The 18,521-nt window shown below is 35.2% G+C and overlaps 1 protein-coding gene across 8 annotated transcripts in view; it reads left to right on the top strand.

Annotated features, from left to right (window-relative positions):
• Positions 1 to 14,734, top strand: part of NAP1L1 (nucleosome assembly protein 1 like 1) — a 32,391-nt gene extending 17,657 nt beyond the window's left edge. For 2 of the 8 annotated variants that reach the window (XR_011650274.1, XR_011650276.1), the window contains 12 exons: positions 1,893 to 2,034; positions 2,255 to 2,335; positions 4,715 to 4,843; positions 5,761 to 5,832; positions 6,476 to 6,615; positions 7,081 to 7,226; positions 7,320 to 7,339; positions 8,858 to 8,980; positions 9,718 to 9,747; positions 9,984 to 10,307; positions 11,196 to 11,239; positions 11,939 to 14,734. Coding sequence is in view for 4 of the 8 variants with exons in the window: in XM_058308441.2 (XP_058164424.1) it covers positions 1,893 to 2,034; positions 2,255 to 2,335; positions 4,715 to 4,843; positions 5,761 to 5,832; positions 6,476 to 6,615; positions 7,081 to 7,226; positions 7,320 to 7,339; positions 8,858 to 8,980; positions 9,718 to 9,747; positions 10,257 to 10,307; positions 11,196 to 11,231 (970 nt within the window). In the remaining 4 variants the exon portion in view is untranslated. Of the gene's footprint in view, positions 1 to 1,892; positions 2,035 to 2,254; positions 2,336 to 4,714; positions 4,844 to 5,760; positions 5,833 to 6,475; positions 6,616 to 7,080; positions 7,227 to 7,319; positions 7,340 to 8,857; positions 8,981 to 9,717; positions 9,748 to 9,983; positions 10,308 to 11,195; positions 11,269 to 11,938 lie in introns of all 8 variants that reach the window. The other 6 variants (XR_011650275.1, XR_011650277.1, XM_058308441.2 and 3 more) reach the window with 3 other exon arrangements.
• The last annotated feature ends 3,787 nt before the right edge of the window (positions 14,735 to 18,521 follow it).

Below are 18,521 nucleotides of genomic sequence, written 5' to 3'. Positions count from 1 at the left end.
TATTTTCCTCTTGTATGTGTTTGTTTTGATGCCTGGTATCAGTTTGATTCTTTTTCCTATGAAGGTTTTCTGCCCTTTCGCTGAAAAGGTATCTTAAATTTATTTATTTATTTAAACTCTGAAAAATTTATTCTCATTTCTCCAGTTATTTCCCACCCCTCCATTTCTTTCCTCTGGTGTTCTGCTGTTGGTACTTTTGTCATTCCTATCTCTTAGCTATTCTTTCATATTTTCTATCTTTCTTGCTGCCTTCTGAGAGAGCTTTTAAACCTTATGAACTTGCTCCTCTGTTCAATCCAATGCTCTTTATGATGTTTGTTGGTTGTATTTGTACTTACTGTGTTTTTCATACTTAATATTCTCACTTTGATTTTAATTTCTTGGTCTTGTTTCATAGTGTTAATATCTTCTCTCATCTCTAAATATATTTACATATCTGTTTTGAATTCTTTCTCTGTTAATGTTGCTTTAGATGGTGTATATTTTGACCTTTGAACTCATGCCCTCTGGGGGATCTCAGTCATTCTGGGAATGAATATTAGAGGAGGTATGAATATCAGACTCTAGTCTGTGACAGTCCTGTATAGTCTAAGGAGTGGAGACTGATGAACCTTAGATGGAGAGCTCCATTCACCTCTGACTCACTCATTTGTTGCAGTTTCCACCGGAAATTTTTTCTGGTCACCTTTGGCAGGATGCATTATCCCTTGGTTGTACTACTCTCTTCCCATATTGAAGAATGTAAAGGAGTTGAGTGTTTTGAGATCTTCTGAGCCAAATCATGTCTTTGTGTTATCCTAGGAATACTGGCCTTAGGCTCTTGCAAAGGGTGAGGGGAACCAGGCAGCGATTTTTACAAGACAAGAATAGGATTTACAAAGCTTTCTTCCAACTTGCTCTCTCACTGTTTTCCCTGTCCTAGGTTGCAGTTCACCCTGTACCAATTTCAGACAACCTTCACTCTTACACAGAGGTTGCTTATGGTGTGTGGGTGTGGGTATGTGTGTTTATGTGCCAGAGATTATTCATTTACTTCTTGGCTCTAAAGTTTTTTAGGGTTGATTTAGGGGTGGTTGGAGGTACCAACCCCATGCTAGTTTACCACCTTGACAGAGCATTCAACTTTTTACTTTCAATTGTAAGAAATAAATCTATCTATGGCAGGAAGTTGTAACCTGTAATCTGGATCTCTTTCACATATTCTGTGAAGTTTAGGTGAATTTTGAGTGAACATTTTCCTGGGTGGAAGAGGGGTTCTTAAGTTTAATTATTCTTCAAGTGGTTCATAACCCAGACGTATATAACCTTTTAAAAATCCATGTCCCATAGGTGAATTGTATGGTTTATGAATTTTATCTTGATAAAGCTGTTAATTTAAAAAAAATCCATGTTGCTCTTTCTTATTTAATAAATTCTAAATTAAATATAGAGACTAAAATAGAAAATAATGGTGTAGGATAGATACTGTCCTTTTCCCCAGTAAACATGATCACCTCCTTATCCCTATAATAACTGTATATATTATGGCTGTATATGTTTTTAAAAGATTTCAGATAATCATTGTTTTTCTTATAGATAGAAAGGTGTCAGTCTGTGGCTTTTTAACTTAATAAGAGAGACAGCATTTGCATTTGAGATGCCAGCACTGAAAAGGCCAACACGGAACTTGATTGCAATTATTTAGGGTTGTTGATATGATTTACATTTTCTTATCAGTTTTGTAGTCAAGGGGTTCATATATTTTATGTCTTCATTTTAATCTTTTTGTGAATTAATATTCATTGCTTCAAATACTTATGATTCACTTTTATGCTTCAGTTTTAATATGATAAAAGAAATGTAACTTGTATTTTACTGTGATGCTGTGTAACTGGTACTTTCTAACCTCTCAGCTTGCCAAGGGTAGTTAAAAGACGAGTGAATGCCCTCAAAAACCTTCAAGTTAAGTGTGCACAGATAGAAGCCAAATTCTATGAGGAAGTTCATGATCTTGAAAGAAAGTATGCAGTTCTCTATCAACCTCTATTTGATAAGGTAATGTGCTCTACTACCTAGTTTTGTTTATCTAAAATTCTAGAAGAGAGTAAAGCCTTTCATTTTTAGGTATCTCATTGAAAAGGTTTTTAGAAGTACTTACAGAAATTGTCAATGTGGTGCTCAAAGTTGTGGTGTGCATTTTTAAATCTATAATAAGAAACCACTAGTTTTTAGCTTGGGTGTCAGTGTTTTCATGCAAGCTTTCTAATCATTCTAGCGATTTGAGATCATCAATGCAATTTATGAACCTACAGAAGAAGAATGTGAATGGAAACCAGATGAGGAAGATGAAATTTCGGTAAGTACCAACTTGTTTATTTTAGTGAGTTTTTAGACAGTGAAACCTTATGAATTGTCAGAAATGTTGACATTAAGTAATGGGGTAATTTAACAAAATCAGTATTATTTTTATACTTAGGAAATGTTATCAACAAGTGGTTAGTGCTGGTGAGCCACTGTTCAGCCTGGTGCTACCTGTACCAAAATTTATTTTCCTCTTTTTTTTTTTTTTTTTTTTTGTAGGTATTGGGACCAGGGGTTGAACCTGGGACCTTGTGTATGGGAGGCCAGTGCTCAACTACTGAATCATATCAACTCCCCTGGGTTGTTTTTTTCGTTTGTTTGCTTGTTTGTTTCTTTGTTTTTAGGCAGCAACCGGAACTGAACCCTGGACCTCCCATGAGCATGTGGGAAGCAGGCACTCAACTGCCTGAGCCACATCTGCTCCTCTTTACATTTCTATAGAATTTTTTTTTGTTTAGATGTATTCAATTTATTTCTTTCACCTCCCTCCTGTTGTCTGCTCTCTGTGTCCGCTTGCATTCTTGTCACGCGGCACCGGGAAACTGTCACTTTTTTTGTTGCATCATCTTGCTGTGCCAGCTCTCCATGTGTACAGTGCCACTTCTGGGAGGGCTGTGCTTTTTTCGCATGGAGCAATTCCTTGATTTTGGGGCAATTCCCTGTGTGGCACAGCACTCCTTTCACGCAGCAGCACTGCTCATGGGCCAGCTCACCACAGGTCAGTAGGCCCTGGGTGTACAACCCTGGACCCTCCATATGGTAGGCAGATGCTCTGTCAGTTGAGCCACAACCGCTTCCCTATAGTATGTTTTAGTACAGAGGTTCTTAACCTTTTTTTGTTCCACAGACCCCTTTGCCAGTGAGGTAAAAATTATGGACTCCTTAGAATGTAGTGGCAGATAGCTTTATGGCACTCAACATAGTTCTGTCTTTAAATTTTTAGGATTATTCAAAATTACGTTTTACAACTTTTCCATAATTTCAATAACTGATAACCTAACATAGTTCAACATCTATTCAAGTGGTGATTTTTGGCAAACATTTGTGAGTTTTTTTGTTTTTATTTTTATATGCATAAAATTAGAAAGAAAAGCAGTTACATATATTGAAGTACGGTTACTAAAATAAACCAATACTATACATGTATGCTTCTTTCTTAAAACACTAATAATAATTGAATACATCAAAATATAGGAAAGTTAAGGTTAAATTTTATTTTTTAAAGACATGTCAATGTGTGCCGGCTTATTTATCTTGAATAAGAACGTTAAACTGATGTGGTATTTGACAAGACAGCACTCATACCATGTTGGACATCCAGTTGAATTGAATTTTTCCCTGGACTCCTGGTTAAGAACCCGTGTTTTAGTATTTATAGTTTATGGATTCATAGGAACTTTTTCTTTTATTTATTTATTTTTAAAGATTTAATTATTTATTTATTGTTTCTCTCCCCTCCCCCCCACCCTGCCCCAGTTGTCTGTTCTCTGTTTTCATTTGCTGCATGTTCTTTTGTCCCCTTCTCTTGTCAGTGGCATGGGAATCTGTGTCTCTTTTCGTTGCGTCATCTTGCTGCTCCAGCTCTCCATGTGTTCGGTGCCATTCCTGGGCAGGCTGCACTTTCTTTCGCGCTGGGCGGCTCTCCTTACGGGGCGCACTCCTTGCGCATGGGGCTCCCCTACGCGGGGGACATCCCTGCGTGGCAGGGCACTCCTTGAGCGCATCAGCACTGCACATGGGCCAGCTCCACATGGGTCAAGGAGGCCCGGGGTTTGAACTGCGGACCTCCCACGTGGTAGATGGACACCCTAAACACTGGGCCAAGTCCGCTTCCCAAACTTTTTCTTTTAAACCTTGTGATTGGCACAGGAGATTGTTCTCATTTTTTAGGTTAAGAAGTTGAGGCTTAAAACTAAGTGACTTGCCACAACTAATAAATGACAGATCTGTGGCACAATTCCAGTGCTCTTTGAGAGACATGATCCCACTAATTTAATGTTCCCTGGTAAAGAGAATATTTTAAGTACTTTGAGAGAGGTGTGTGTGGCATTAGATAAGGTCTATATTTCATTTACTTTTCTTGTTTACTTTATCAAAAGGTTTTCATATTCTTTTCCTAAATGGTTTTTCCTACTACTCTAGGTCCTAGTTTAGCAGCAGTTTTGATGGAAGTAAGGTTTTAATAAGAGGCACAGCCATATTTACTTAGTGCGACTAGAACTTTTTTGACTGAAATTTGTAACTAGAGATTGTGGGTTGGTTGGTTTCTGAACTTTTGCCACTGCATGTTATGTAACTTAAGGAGATGTATACAGTATTTTTACCAAGAGGCCTGAGCTAGGTATTCAACAATGTATACTCTTTAATTATCAAGGAGGAGCTGAAAGAAAAGGCCAAGATTGAAGATGAGAAAAAGGATGAAGAAAAAGAAGACCCCAAAGGAATTCCTGAATTTTGGTTGACTGTTTTTAAGAATGTTGACTTGCTCAGTGATATGGTTCAGGTAATTTTACTCATAAAGACAAGTTTATCTCAAATGGTAGTCTTTCAAACTTTCAGTAGTTATGAGTGCTTTTTTGGTGTAGACCTTTAAAGAACGATTGCTTTGATGCTTTTGAAAAAGCTATTGTAAAAGGAAAATTGCAGCTTTGATTAACGTGTAATCAAATCAAATTCATTTTAAATAATAGGTAATGAAATGGTCCGATTGAGAACTGCTAACTGGTGCTTTCTGTCAGCCATTTAATTTATATGTTTAGAATGGAGGTAGGATGAGGGAAACTTGGAGTTTCACTTGTATTACCCAAAAAGGTCTTTTAATTCTACAACTAAAAGACTATCCCAGGGGAACACTATAAAGATCTTTCACAACTGTCATTTTCTCTGGGAAACCAACATAGATGACACCTTCTTCAGGAAATTTCTCTCCTAGTCAGAAGTGTTCCTTGAGCTACTACCATCTGTATTGTCACCTATTCAAGAAGCAGAGGGAAAAGGCAGCAATTACAATCAGAAAACTTACTATGTTTTAATTTAAATTTAATTTTATGTACTGGGGGTTGAACCTGGGACCTCGTACATGCAAAGCAGGCACTTAACGACTGAGCTACATCTGCTCCCAAGGAAACATTCTTAAAGGAGATATTCCTTATTTAGATTTGGTTTTGCAGTTTTCAGCTCATTCAGCCTGTATAATGATGTAATGATGTAGTTGTCAGTTCCCTATTTAGTCACTTTCTCTACCATTGGTAATGGAATCAAAATATAAACTAGGTTCAGCATAAGCCATGACCTGGTGAGTAATTTTAAAGTTTGTAATTGCTATATAAAACTTCACTATAAATATGTCTCAGTTAATCAGCTACTGTTTATTGTTCTTATTAAGCAAAAACATAATAACTCATTTTTTTAATTTGAAAGGAACATGATGAACCTATTCTGAAGCACTTGAAGGATATTAAAGTGAAGTTCTCAGATGCTGGCCAGCCTATGGTAAAAGAACTTTGAAATATTTTTCATTTTGTAATGTTAGATACTTAAAGGTAGATTAATGAAACTCTTCAAAAAGAGGTGACAGGGGATAGGGATAGGGTAAGAAGGAATTAAAACATGAACAGGTAAATACTTTTTCGGTCTTAAAAAGGCATATTTCTGGGAATTACATGAAATTATGTTAGAGAGCTCCTATTCCTCCCACTTATATCAATTATGGATAAAGCTACTGTAGACTGTAGATTTTTGTATTACCCACAGCAAGATTGGGTTTTTCCTCTAACCTTAGGCTGTAGTCTAATATTTAAAAGCCTACTCTCTGCAGGTCAGGGAGGGGTAACTTGGTCAGTCTATCTAGGTGTGTCTACCATATTGTGTAAATGTGTTATTTAATGTAGTTGTATATTGAACTGAACTTTATTCAGTTTATATTGTGTGCCTTGTTATGCTTTTTACATTTGGAGTTTACCTGACCCTTTTCCCCCATTCTCAAGTGTATATTTCAGGGTAGAAATACCATTCTTCCTAAGAATTCTACAAGTAACAAAGTAATATTTATTAAAGCTTTGAAGTTTGAGGTGTAGGAATTTAACTTTAAAATTTCTGTACTTTTTTTTCTTCCTTTTTTTTCTTCCTTTTTTAGAGTTTTGTCTTAGAATTTCACTTTGAACCCAATGAGTATTTCACAAATGAAGTGTTGACAAAGACATATAGAATGAGGTCAGAGCCAGATGATTCTGATCCCTTTTCTTTTGATGGTCCAGAAATTATGGGATGTACAGGGTGAGTTTAATTTTACTACTTTCACAGATTGTTAAATGTTTTTCTTTTACTTATGATTTGTGATACTTAGTATTTCCTAGTTTGTTATGTGCTTGCTACATATATATATATACACACATACATACATAGTATAATTTCCAAACATTTCAGTAAAATGTTTTTGGAGAAGCGCTTGACTGTTTTCCTGTAATCTCCTTGGCTCTTGGAGTAGAACATGCATATTTCTAGAAAGACATGCACATTAAATATGTCTTACTGTGAGATTGTGTTAATGTACGTTGAAAGAGTTTGTTTAGAAATAGTTTTTTTCCCTTTACACTAACACAGGAAGCATTTGAAACAATTTCTTTCCCCTCCCCTGAATTTTGGTATATAAATACAACATTTAATTTTAACTCTCAGCTCACCTAACAATTAAAATCAGTTTGCTAATTATGATAAGCTTGTTTCCCTTTGTTTTGGAAGGTGTCAGATAGATTGGAAAAAAGGAAAGAATGTCACTTTGAAAACCATTAAGAAGAAGCAGAAACACAAGGGACGTGGGACAGTTCGTACTGTGACTAAAACCGTTTCCAATGACTCTTTCTTTAATTTTTTTGCTCCTCCTGAAGGTAAATCATGTTTAGTTTGGGTATTCGTGGTTAGTTTAGAATAAGCTTTTTCTAATTTCTTATTCATTTGAACTTTTTTTCTCAATTTTACAGTTCCTGAGAGTGGAGATCTGGTAAGTTGAATTGATACTTACTGTGATTGTATTGTTCACTATATTTGAAATTGAAGCACTGGGTTTCAGAAGTCAGGAATGGAGTAATTGCTGCTAGCATTTGCTCTTTGAGGCCGTTGGGGTTGCCCATTATGGATGTGAAAAATGCTGGTAGTGCCACCTCTGAGGAACACTGAAGTAAAGGCTAAGGATTTTCTTTTCTTTTGAGTCTTACAAGTATTCTGTGAATGATTTAATTTTTCAATACTGTACTTTTCTTATTGAAACCAGAATGTAGTGAGTTATTTGTAGTATTTACTAAACTCCTAACCACATTCTAGTTAGACCACTTTCTCATTTTTATTACAATGGAAATAATGGTTTCCCGTGGTGCCATAGAGCCAAGAATTAGAAATTTGCCTGGCATATTACCTTGGCTGAGGAACAACCTCAAAAGAAAGGTAGACCTTAGGTCAAGTTTTGAATTTGGTCCTAGGTCAAGTTTTTAAAAAAAATTTTTTTTTTTTAATTTAAAGTAACTGATTGTGCACTTATGGAATTATACATGATTGTTTGCATTAGAAACGTCTTAGGTAAGGCTTAGGCTAGATCTGCAAAAGTTGAGTATTTCTGCCTGAAAAGAGTAATAACTGGCTTGATTTGAAATGTCTTTGTAGAATAAAAAGTAGGAATAATGATAAAGCAGTATATTTAATTTTTAGGATAAAAGAACTATATCTGGGCATAAAGGTAGACTTCACTATTTTCGAATCAGTTAATGGTGGGGTGGGTGTGTTTTTCTCTTACCAAGATTGCTGTTAAAAAAACCTTGAGTAGTCCTAGATGGAAAACCTTCACCTGTGTTTAGAATTCTTTCCTTCAGAGCAGGGGTTCTTAACCTTTTTTTGTTCCACCGACCCCTTTGCCAGTTAGGTGAAAACCATGGACCCCTTCTCAGAATGTAGTGGCAGATAGTTTTATGACACAACATCAGAGGTCAGAGAAGATAAAGATATTAAGTTGACTTTTTTCAATTCAAGCTCACGGATCCCCTGAAATCTTTCCATGGAACCCTCTGGTTAAGAATCTCTGCTTCAGAGCCCCCCACCCCCACCCCCCTTTTTAAAAATTAAAATGGATTATATTGCGATGAATCAAAATCAGCATTCATGAAATATACAGAATGTTTACTCATTGTTTAATTTCTTAGAAGTTAAAATAAGATTTTAGTTTTGAATGATGGCAGGACCATTTCTGTGCTATGGTTTGCCATATTTAAGAAATGCTATACTTAGTTGACTCACAGTATATGTACTGGTATGCTAATTTACTATTCAATAAAAAATCTGTAAATCCTAGGGCATGTGGATGACTACTTGATCCTATATATGTAAACTAACTTAAAAATGATAAAGTAAAAAGTGAGGTTGAAGGTTTCTTCCCTTTAGTATATGGTTTAAACCCACGAGTCTTACAAATGCCAAATTAAATAGCAAAGCTATTCTTACGTTTTATGCTTCTGTTTTCACTAATAAACAGGATGATGATGCTGAAGCTATCCTTGCTGCAGACTTTGAGATTGGTCACTTTTTACGTGAGCGTATAATCCCAAGATCAGTTTTATACTTTACTGGAGAAGCTATTGAAGATGATGATGATGATGTGAGTGAATCTGAATGAAATTTTGGTGAACAGTATCGTAGTCGGAATTGGTTAGAGGATCTTTGGATTCATTAATCTTAGTTTTTATTTTCCTGCTAATAGGAAAAGTCTTCCAAATTGGTGAAACTTTAATATATATGGTTAGTGTTAATGTATGATTTTGCTTTTGACCACATAAAACAGACCTAGTAAATTTTTCAGTGCTTGGGATAGCATTATTTGTTAGAAAACATACAACTTTTATCAAAGGGAATATTAACGATTAAGGTAAAATTAGGCCTCTCAGTTTTTTAAATTAAATAACAATCATTAGGCTAGGCTTTAAGTCCTTTTTGTGCAACATGTTCCAACACATAGCTATAGGAATGTAATATTTACAGTAATAGTTGTTTGATCACACTTTTTCTATATGATGGTACTGTATTCATCTATATATATATTTTTTTCATTTCATTTTTAAATTTTAATATTTCATTTTAGTTTTTTAGGAGGTACTGGTAATTGAATCCAGGACCCTCATACATGCTCAACCTCTGAGCTACACCAGCTCCTCTCTGAAAAGTTTTTAAGCTGTCAAAATTAGATAATGGCACTGAGCTACCTGACATGTCCTTGTCCCTGCACCTTAGGGAAAACTATTTTTCCTCCTTTTAGATAATGGGTAGAACTATTAATGTTACTAATACTGCCTCAAAGGTATGTTACACTCAAACTCCGTCCTTTTTTCCCTTTTTTAGTATGATGAAGAAGGTGAAGAAGCAGATGAGGTAATGTTTACCAAATGAGCAAATAATTCTGTGTGTAACATATTACGAAGCAAGTTGAATGATTTATGTATTCTTTTGCTATAATCATTCTGTTATATGGGATACGAATGTTTTTGGAAAAAGTGTGATTTTAGAATTCTACAGCCAAACAATGTATGTATGAGGTTTCAATAAATTAATTGCAAAACTCAGCAACATTTTTTTTTTTATTTCAAATAATTCTGTTCCTGCTGCAGGGTTATCAGCTCTTTGAAGAAGTCAAAAGCTGCAGTAAACTTTTTCAACGTTGGCTGCAGTAAATCTTTTCAATAAAAGCTGTCTGGATGTCTCGAGTTGTGTTGGGAAATTTTCGTATTAGAAGCTTTCAAATTAAATTGCATTATCACCAAACTCTGTAATCATGAAAATCTGTTGACCTATAGAGTAACTTGTATTAAATTCTCCCTACATTATGAGACATGTCTTCCTACTGTACCTACTTCATGGATGCATTTTGAACTTTAATATAGGAAGGGGAAGAAGAAGGAGATGAGGAAAATGATCCAGACTATGACCCCAAGGTGAGCTAAATTAGTGCTACTTTGTATTAGTGAAAGGCAGGTAAAAGCAAGAGCTAGTATTTTTTCCAGTAAACTCCTTAATAACTCATTAACTGGATAACTGATTTTTTTTTAATACCCACTGGCATTTGCACATAATTTCAGTGGCACCATATGCTTTTTAAAGCAGTCTTACTGAAATATATTCACATACCATACATTCTATCCACAGTGTACAGTCAGTGGCTTTTAATATAATCACAGTGTTGTTCTTTTTTGGTTTCATCCTGTGTTTTAAGTTACTGCTTGTTCTTTTTAGGGTGTTTTCCCTCCATAGGAAAGCTTATAAAGAAAGGTCCATTTTTAAATTTTTTTAATTTTTTATTTTTTTAAGGATCTAAATGTGTGAGTACTTGGGAACATACAAGTAGTGCTGTTTGTTAGCTTCTCCCAGACACCTCTATTCCCTAGGCCCTCATGTCCTTGTTTATTATTCCCAGGAATTTGTCCTGTCAGGTTTAGTGAAGGCCTTTATCTCTCTAGAAGATGTTTTACCCTAATGAGCAAAAGAGGGCAGTTTAAAGTTAAATATTCTAATAGGAATGAATTGTTCTTAACTGCTAAATATGAATCATTAGTATTCTGAATAATTGCAATCTTTAAAAAAGGCAAAAATGGTAAGATAAACAAATGACCTTTATTTAAGAGTATGGTTTGTTTATTTTATGGAGTTCATTCAGCAATTTTAAAATTTGGGCCTTATTTCAGCATATCAGTGGCTTTTGCTAATATAATAGTTGGGAGAATTTTGATGGAATTGAGACACTATGATAATTAAGATAGTTGATTACTATTGAAAAATTCACTGAAGCAGGTAGAAGAAGATAACTTGTTGTTTTCCTTTAACAGAAGGAACAAAACCCAGCAGAGTGCAAGCAGCAGTGAAGCAGAATGTATGTGGCCTTGAGGATAACCTGCACTTGTAATAGCCTAAACACAACTATTATTTACTTACAGCCTTATGTTTTGTATTTTCTTGGTAGACTTGGTAATTTTGTTTTTTAGAGGAAAGGAACTCATATTTTAAAGACCAATTTGTTCTACCTAGCCTTTTAACTATAATTTTACTGCCAGATAATGTTGAATGCACAAACTCTCAAGCATGTTCATTATCTACATAGTTTGGTTCTTGTGGAGTGTTTTTGTCATGTAACCATTAAAGTACAGCTATGAAATTTAACAGCTGTTAAATGAAACAAATTTGTTGCTTTGCAAATTTTTTCCTGAAGAACCAAAGTATTTTTTCAGCCTATAGTTGAATGGGTTTGCGTTAGCTGTGCAAATGCAAGTCTGCTTGCATTAGCCGTGCCTTTCATTACTTTGTTTAGGAATGCAGTGACTTAAACTAAAGAGATTTTTTTATGGCACGATAAGTATATGGTTAAGAATTTCCAGTAAGACCCACTAATCAGATTATTTATAGATTTTTATATTTGGGTGACAGCTTTGTGAGGAAATCTCTTAGGTTATTATTGTTGACTATCATAGGGAGGTGAATAAAACCTAATTAATTTCATAAGTAAGCATCTTATAATTTAACTGCACTTCTAAAATTTAAACTCCATTAACTAAGCATTTTTTCTTTGTGGTAGGGTCTACCTTCTGCTTCCCTGGAAAAGATGAATTTACATCATTTGACAAGCCTATTTCAAGTTTATTTTGTTGTTGTTTATTTGTTTGCTTGTTTTTGTTTTTGCAGCCTAAAATAAAAATGTCGAATACAATTTTAGTTCTCAGAAGAAAATGTCTTAATTTTGTATTGATTGAGGTAGAGGCAGAGCCTAGTTTGAATGGTTGTGACAAGTTTACCATATTATTGAATAAAAGGGTGCCACCTTTGAAAGATGGTACTATATCTAATAAACTAGTGTAAAAAGAAAAAGACAAAACCTTAAATCGCATAATACTTTCTTAGAAGAAGGATTAAAAAGTTAAATTTCATTTTCTTTAAGTTAGATCCAGAGAGGAGGCCCCAAGCCTCTGATTTATTCTTATTGCTTAAATTATGGGTATGTCATTTACCCATTCTTCTGTTCACTCTTTTGTTCACTATGTAATAAAATGGGTAGTACTGTTTACTTAACTACCTCACAGATGTGTTGAGGCATATTAAGTTAAATTTCGTGAAATGTTTGTTTAGTCTCTTTAAAAGCTCGAAAATTTGGACCTACTTAGTGTACCACAAATATGATGTTCAACATCTTATTTATACCAGGGCTTGATAATTCTTAACTGGAAAACAAAGGTTAAGTACCTCTGTTTGGATCTGAGCAGGCAACACTCTTGCACATCTTTGTGTGGCTCCTATTTTAATAGAAATAAATGAACGAGCAACTATTAAAAATTTTCGGGTATTTTACATCACTATATTGTAGTAAATGCTACTTTAGTTATGGTACTAAAGTGGGAATAAGACCATTTTTTGAAAAAAATTGCCATTAAATTTGAGAGTAGAGCCACAGTTTAAATACCTCAGGCTAATTAATGTTAATTTCTTGTGATAAAGCTTTGACAGTGAAGGTGGACTAACAGGAAGGCCAAGAATTCCTGATCTTAAATCACAGTGGTTAATTCTTAGAGGTTTCCTTTTTGAAATTTTATTATTGAAGTCTTGTAATGTGAACATGTTTTTCTGTTTCATTGTTTTTCTCCTGAGATTTTAATTAACTACTGGAAATCCTTAACCAATTGCAATAGTTTGTAAGAAGAAAAAATGCCATGAAAACACTTTTCCCACTCATTTTCAGAATTATTTTGGTCGCTTAGATTAGACATCTGTGCTGACTTTTGGTACCCATAGGTCTCATCTTCATAGCTTTTTCTTAACTTTTACATTTTTTATCTAAAGAATAGAATCCCATTTTTAATAAACTTAAGAAGTAGCAAAACCACTACTTTTTGATTTTTTTCTCTTTCATTCCTTTAGGAAATAGCTATTGCCAAAGTGAAGGAGTAGATAATATTTCATGTTGTTACATGTGGGACCGATGGTTTGCCGAGGAATTGTTTTCTTAATAAAGTTAGTTTCAGGGGATGTCAGTATTCAACTATGCCCTTTCTCTGATTCAGAGTGGCTCAATTTCATTCTAGAAGTTTGCAATATAATGTAATTTGAAATCCTTAATAAAACTTGGATTTTATTGTATAAAATGTACTGGTGATATTTTGGGTGTTTTTTTGTTTGTTTTGTTTTATTTTAATATATATCACTTCTTTTAGGAAAGTGGAAAATACAAAATATAGGCTTTTCTGTGCTTGGGCCATTGCAGCCTGTAAATTTGTATAATTTTAAGAATAACCTCCTTAGTCCTGCTAAGTGAAATTTGTGTTTGGAAAATTGGAAAGGAATTCTAGAGTTCCTGAAGGATTTTACTCTTGAAATAATCACAAACATTTTTTGAGACACTCAAAAATTGCCTTTACATTCTCCTTCTCAGTTTGTTTTTTATCAGCTTAGGCACTGACCACCAAGTTCTCTCTCAGAAATTGTATAATTCTATATAATCACCTGTGACGTACTTTTGGGAAAAAAATTTTTGATTATCACTTTATAGTCATTCAAGAATAGTAAGCAGAAAAGTTTCATAAATTTAGTTGCTTGTTTAACATGGGTGTCTGAAAGTTATGTAATGTCTCAGAATTAAAATATGTAGAATTGTTTTACAGAGTGGTACATTAAAAAATGGGATTCTACCTCTTTTTTTTAGCTCATTTAATAAATATGAAAAGGAACATTATTTTTAATAGAAATATTTTAATTCTGTGAATAGTTTAATGATGAAGTGGTGTATGGCAAAGTCCATAAGATAGTTCATATTACTACTGCTTGTAAGATACTGAATTTGTGGGTTTATTTGATTTGTAGGCCATTCCCATCATCAAAAAAGGATAAAACCTTGAGGTATTGTGAAAACCTTATTGTACCATGCAGAAATACTAAACTATTTAATACTCAAATATTCTTAGAATGCTTTAGTTTCCAGGCTTGGTTTAAAATTCGAGTCCATTTTTATAGGTTAGCCTTACAAAATTTTAACATTTATATTTTTGACTGTTTAAATCAAGCCAAGTATTATTTTAAATGTATAGAAAGAAGTGATCGTTTAGAAGAAGCATACATTCTTTGTAAGAACTTTAGAAAATACAAATATATATGCTAATTCTGGTTTCTAATTTTAAATCTGCATTGTATATATTCTTTGAAAATATGTGTTCATAATTTAGGTAATTTGCTACTTAAAAGCACTAAGTCTCTAATAGCTGAACAGTAAATGTTAATGATAACAGTGGAATAATACTGAAGTTAACTTATATAGATGTTTACTGGTGATTTTGTATTCTGGTTTAAAAATCCAGACATTAAAATATAACCTGGATAAAAACCCAAATTCTTGGACTGATTAAGGATGACAAATGGGACTTCAAGGGAATAAAAACATCCATATTTGAGTGTGACTTATTTTATGTTTAAGGATTTTTTATCCATGAGAAATTTTGATTAAGGAGGTACTGGGGCTTGAACCCAGGACCTCATGCATGGAAGCCAGGTGTTCAATCACTTAAGCCACAGTCATTCTCCTCTCCTAATTCTTCAGTATAAAATAATGAGAAATGGAGCATGAGAGTTTAGAAATAGATTGCAGGGAGTGGATGTGGCTCAAGAGGTTTAGTGCTTGCTTCCCACATGGTGGAAAGTCCTGGGTTCAACCCCTGGTCCCAGTACCTCAAAAAACAAAAAAAAAGAAATTGCCAGCAGCTGGAAATAAGTCGTCATGCTATTTTCAAAGGCTTGTTTGTAGCTTTTGCATATTTCTTGCTTTGAGCATTATTCCAAAACTAGATATAAAATGTTGCGTAACATAAAAGTAGTACCTTTTAGTTCTGTGTGTGTGGTTTTTTTTTTTTAAGATTTATTTATTTTATCTCTCTCCCCTACCCCACCCCCACCCCAGTTGTCTGTTCTCTGTGTCTATTTGCTGCGTGTTCTTCTTCGTCCACTTCTTTTGTTGTCAGCGGCATGGGAATCTGTTTCTTTTTGTTGTGTCATCTTGTGTCTGCTCTCCGTGTGTGCGGCGCCATTCCTGGGCAGGCTGCACTTTCTTTTGCGCTGGGCGGCTCTCCTCACGGGCGCACTCCTTGCGCGTGGGGCTCCCCTATGTGGGGGACACCCCTGCATGGCAGGGCACTCCTTGTGTGCATCAGCACTGTGCATGGGCCAGCTGCACACGGGTCAAGGAGGCCTGGGATTTGAACTGCGGACCTCCCATGTGGTAGACGGACGCCCTAACCACTGGGCCAACTCCACTTGCCTAGTTCTGTGTGTTTTAAACTTAAAACACTAAAAGGAATACATGTCTAAGAGTGGTAAGTGCCAGCAATTTACATCTCAGTAAAAATGACATTTGACCAGTAAAGGCCCCAGGGTAATATACATAGGAATATATACAGGTGGTCGTGAAGCTATTGTGGACAAGCATGGAGAAAACTTGCGTGCAGATTTCCAGCCGAGTTTGAAGGTGATGCTCTTGTTTCAGCTCTGATACTGTGTAAAGGGTTTAAAATTTGTTCTAAAATGTTCTGAGGCATATAAAATTTTAATATGCAATCACTATTTTGGTGCTTAAATTTTCCCAGATTTGGCCAGTGGGGTCCCTTTCGAATTGGTTCCTGTGTGCTTTTTTTTTCCTAACAATTTTTTTATTTTACTGTCTTTAAAGATACATAAATTGCACAAAATGTTACATTAAAAAATACAAGAGGTTCCCATATTCCCCACTCCTCACTCCTCCCACACCTTCACCTTCTCTCATTAGTGCAGTGTATTCATTGCCTTTGATGAGTACACCTTGGAGCAATGCTATACTGCATGGATTATACTTTACTAATTTACACTCCCAGTCCACTCAGTGGGTTATGGCAGGATATATAATGTCCTGCGTCTGTCCCTGCAATATCATTCAGGACAACTCCAAGTCCTGAAAATGTCCCCACATCACACCTCCTCTTCCTACCCTCAGCAACTCCTGTGGCCACTGTCTCAACATCAGTAATACAATTTCTCCCTTTGCTAGAGTCACAATACTATAATAGAATACCAGTAAATCCGCTCTAATCCATGTTTCATTCCTCCATTCTGAGAACCCTGGGGTAGTGATAACCTGTGTGCTTTTGATACATTCCATCATTTTTGGGGAACACTTAAATAATTACAACTCAATATTTTTTCTTGGCTCATTTTATATTCTTTCTGTCCTGGCCCCGGAAATTGCTAAGGATTCTAAGAATTGCTGGTTCCTATTAGTGGGGAATGGATGTTAGGTTTGCTTTTTCCTGGGGTGATGTCCTTTCTAGATCTTCCAGGAGACAGAAAGTACATCTATATAATAACCATGGGTTTACACTGAGTACTTCAAAATTCAAGCTACTGTATCCCAGTCATGTTTGCTTGCAAAAAGGTGAAGTTAGTAACATCCCACTGGGAATTGTATGTTAGAGTGCTCTAAAAGAAAATGAATGAAAATTGAATAGATCTAAGTTTATACAGCCTCAAAACCAAATTTTTAACGGAGGTGTATGAGAATGAAGTAATTCATACATTGGGGGTTGTATGGTCAAAACATTGGCTTTTGGAGCCAACGTATATTTGTCTTCAGCTTCAATGTTTTCATTTTTCGTTATGAGAGTTGTGAGCATTAATGAGAACACTGTTTAAATCTAAAGTACACATACATAAACGAGCATTTAGTAAACATGCTTCCTAAACAAGAAAACTTAAAATTTGTGGTTGGGACTACCTTAGATTTATTTTTACAGTTGTCAGTTCAGAACTAGCCTGGGGGGGGAGGTATTAAAGCAGAGTATCTCCTTGCCAAGAGGCACCTTATTCAATGTACATAAATAGACTTAGTATCTAAATTAGTGCCCCTCCCCCATTTTGAGTTTTCAGTGTTAAATTACAAATTGATGTGCTGTCAGCTAGATGCAGAAAGTTTCATTTCTTAACTCCTTTTCGTGGCTGATTTTGGGGGAGGGGGTGTTGACTGAATACAGAAATGATCTTAAAACTAAAGATGTAACTCAGTGGTTGAGTCCTTGCTTCCCATGTACAAAGTCCTTGATTCAAACCCCAGTACTGCCTTTAAAAATGATTTAAAATGAAATCACATTGTATTTGGATTTCTCATGGCTCCCAAGTTGTCATTTTAAAGGTGAACTGGCCCATCTCCATCTCTGACATACCTGGATAATGGAGATATTTTCTAGGGGTGGACTCAGACGTGGGTGTTTGATTTACAAATTAACCAGTATACTTTTGGGTCCTCTGTACAATACACATTCTTGTTGTACTGAGTTCAGAAAACCAGTGAAGCAAACTAGACTATATTCTGTAAACTTGGGTGTTATGAGAATATCAGGGTGGGGTGGTAGTACAATCAATAGTATTTATAAAGCACAACATAACAAGGCCACCCCTAAAAATGACTCAACAGTGATAAGATTTGTTTTGCTACTTGGGTTTGGTTAGTTCTCTAGGCAGCAGCATCTGGGACAATTTGAAGGTTAGGGACCAAAATCATCTCAAGAATATTGACCTCGTTCTCACACATTTGGTGTTGGATGCTGAGAACTCAGTTGGGCCTTAGAAATCTACACATACGGCAGGTAGAGTGTCCATACTGTATTGGGGATTATAGTTTACAGTAGTGTTGGTGGAGCAAAACTACAGTAATTTTATAAGACTATCAAAAACATGAAGAAAAGTGAAATTTAACTACATACATAATTACACATTAGGGAGAAAACTTTTCCTCATTGGAATCTCAGTTAATCTGGGTAACTGCAATTCCCAAATGTGTGTATAATTAACTCTCAAAACATCAAGCCTGATAAGAAACTAACTGATAAGTATTAGGTGGTTATTAAGTAGATTTTTGTTCAAAGGTTAATGTTTGACATAATGTACAGTGAGGGGTAACCTTAATGCTTCCTTGAGAATAATTACTCCAAATGTGCTATCTGCTCAGAGATTTCTTGAACTATCTTGTCACATCTACTGGGAAATAGGTTCTTTCTTTAGGAGGTACTTGAGGTAGAGCTTTGAGGGTACTATTTATTCTCTCCTTCCTCGGCTTACCTCCTCCCTTACTAGTTTGTGTGTGTGTATACATGGGCTTT

This window comes from Dasypus novemcinctus, chromosome 12, assembly GCF_030445035.2.
Source record: "Dasypus novemcinctus isolate mDasNov1 chromosome 12, mDasNov1.1.hap2, whole genome shotgun sequence".
NCBI lineage: Eukaryota > Metazoa > Chordata > Mammalia > Cingulata > Dasypodidae > Dasypus > Dasypus novemcinctus.
Note: the sequence above shows the minus strand (reverse complement) of the source record. Positions and strands in the feature narration are given on the sequence as shown.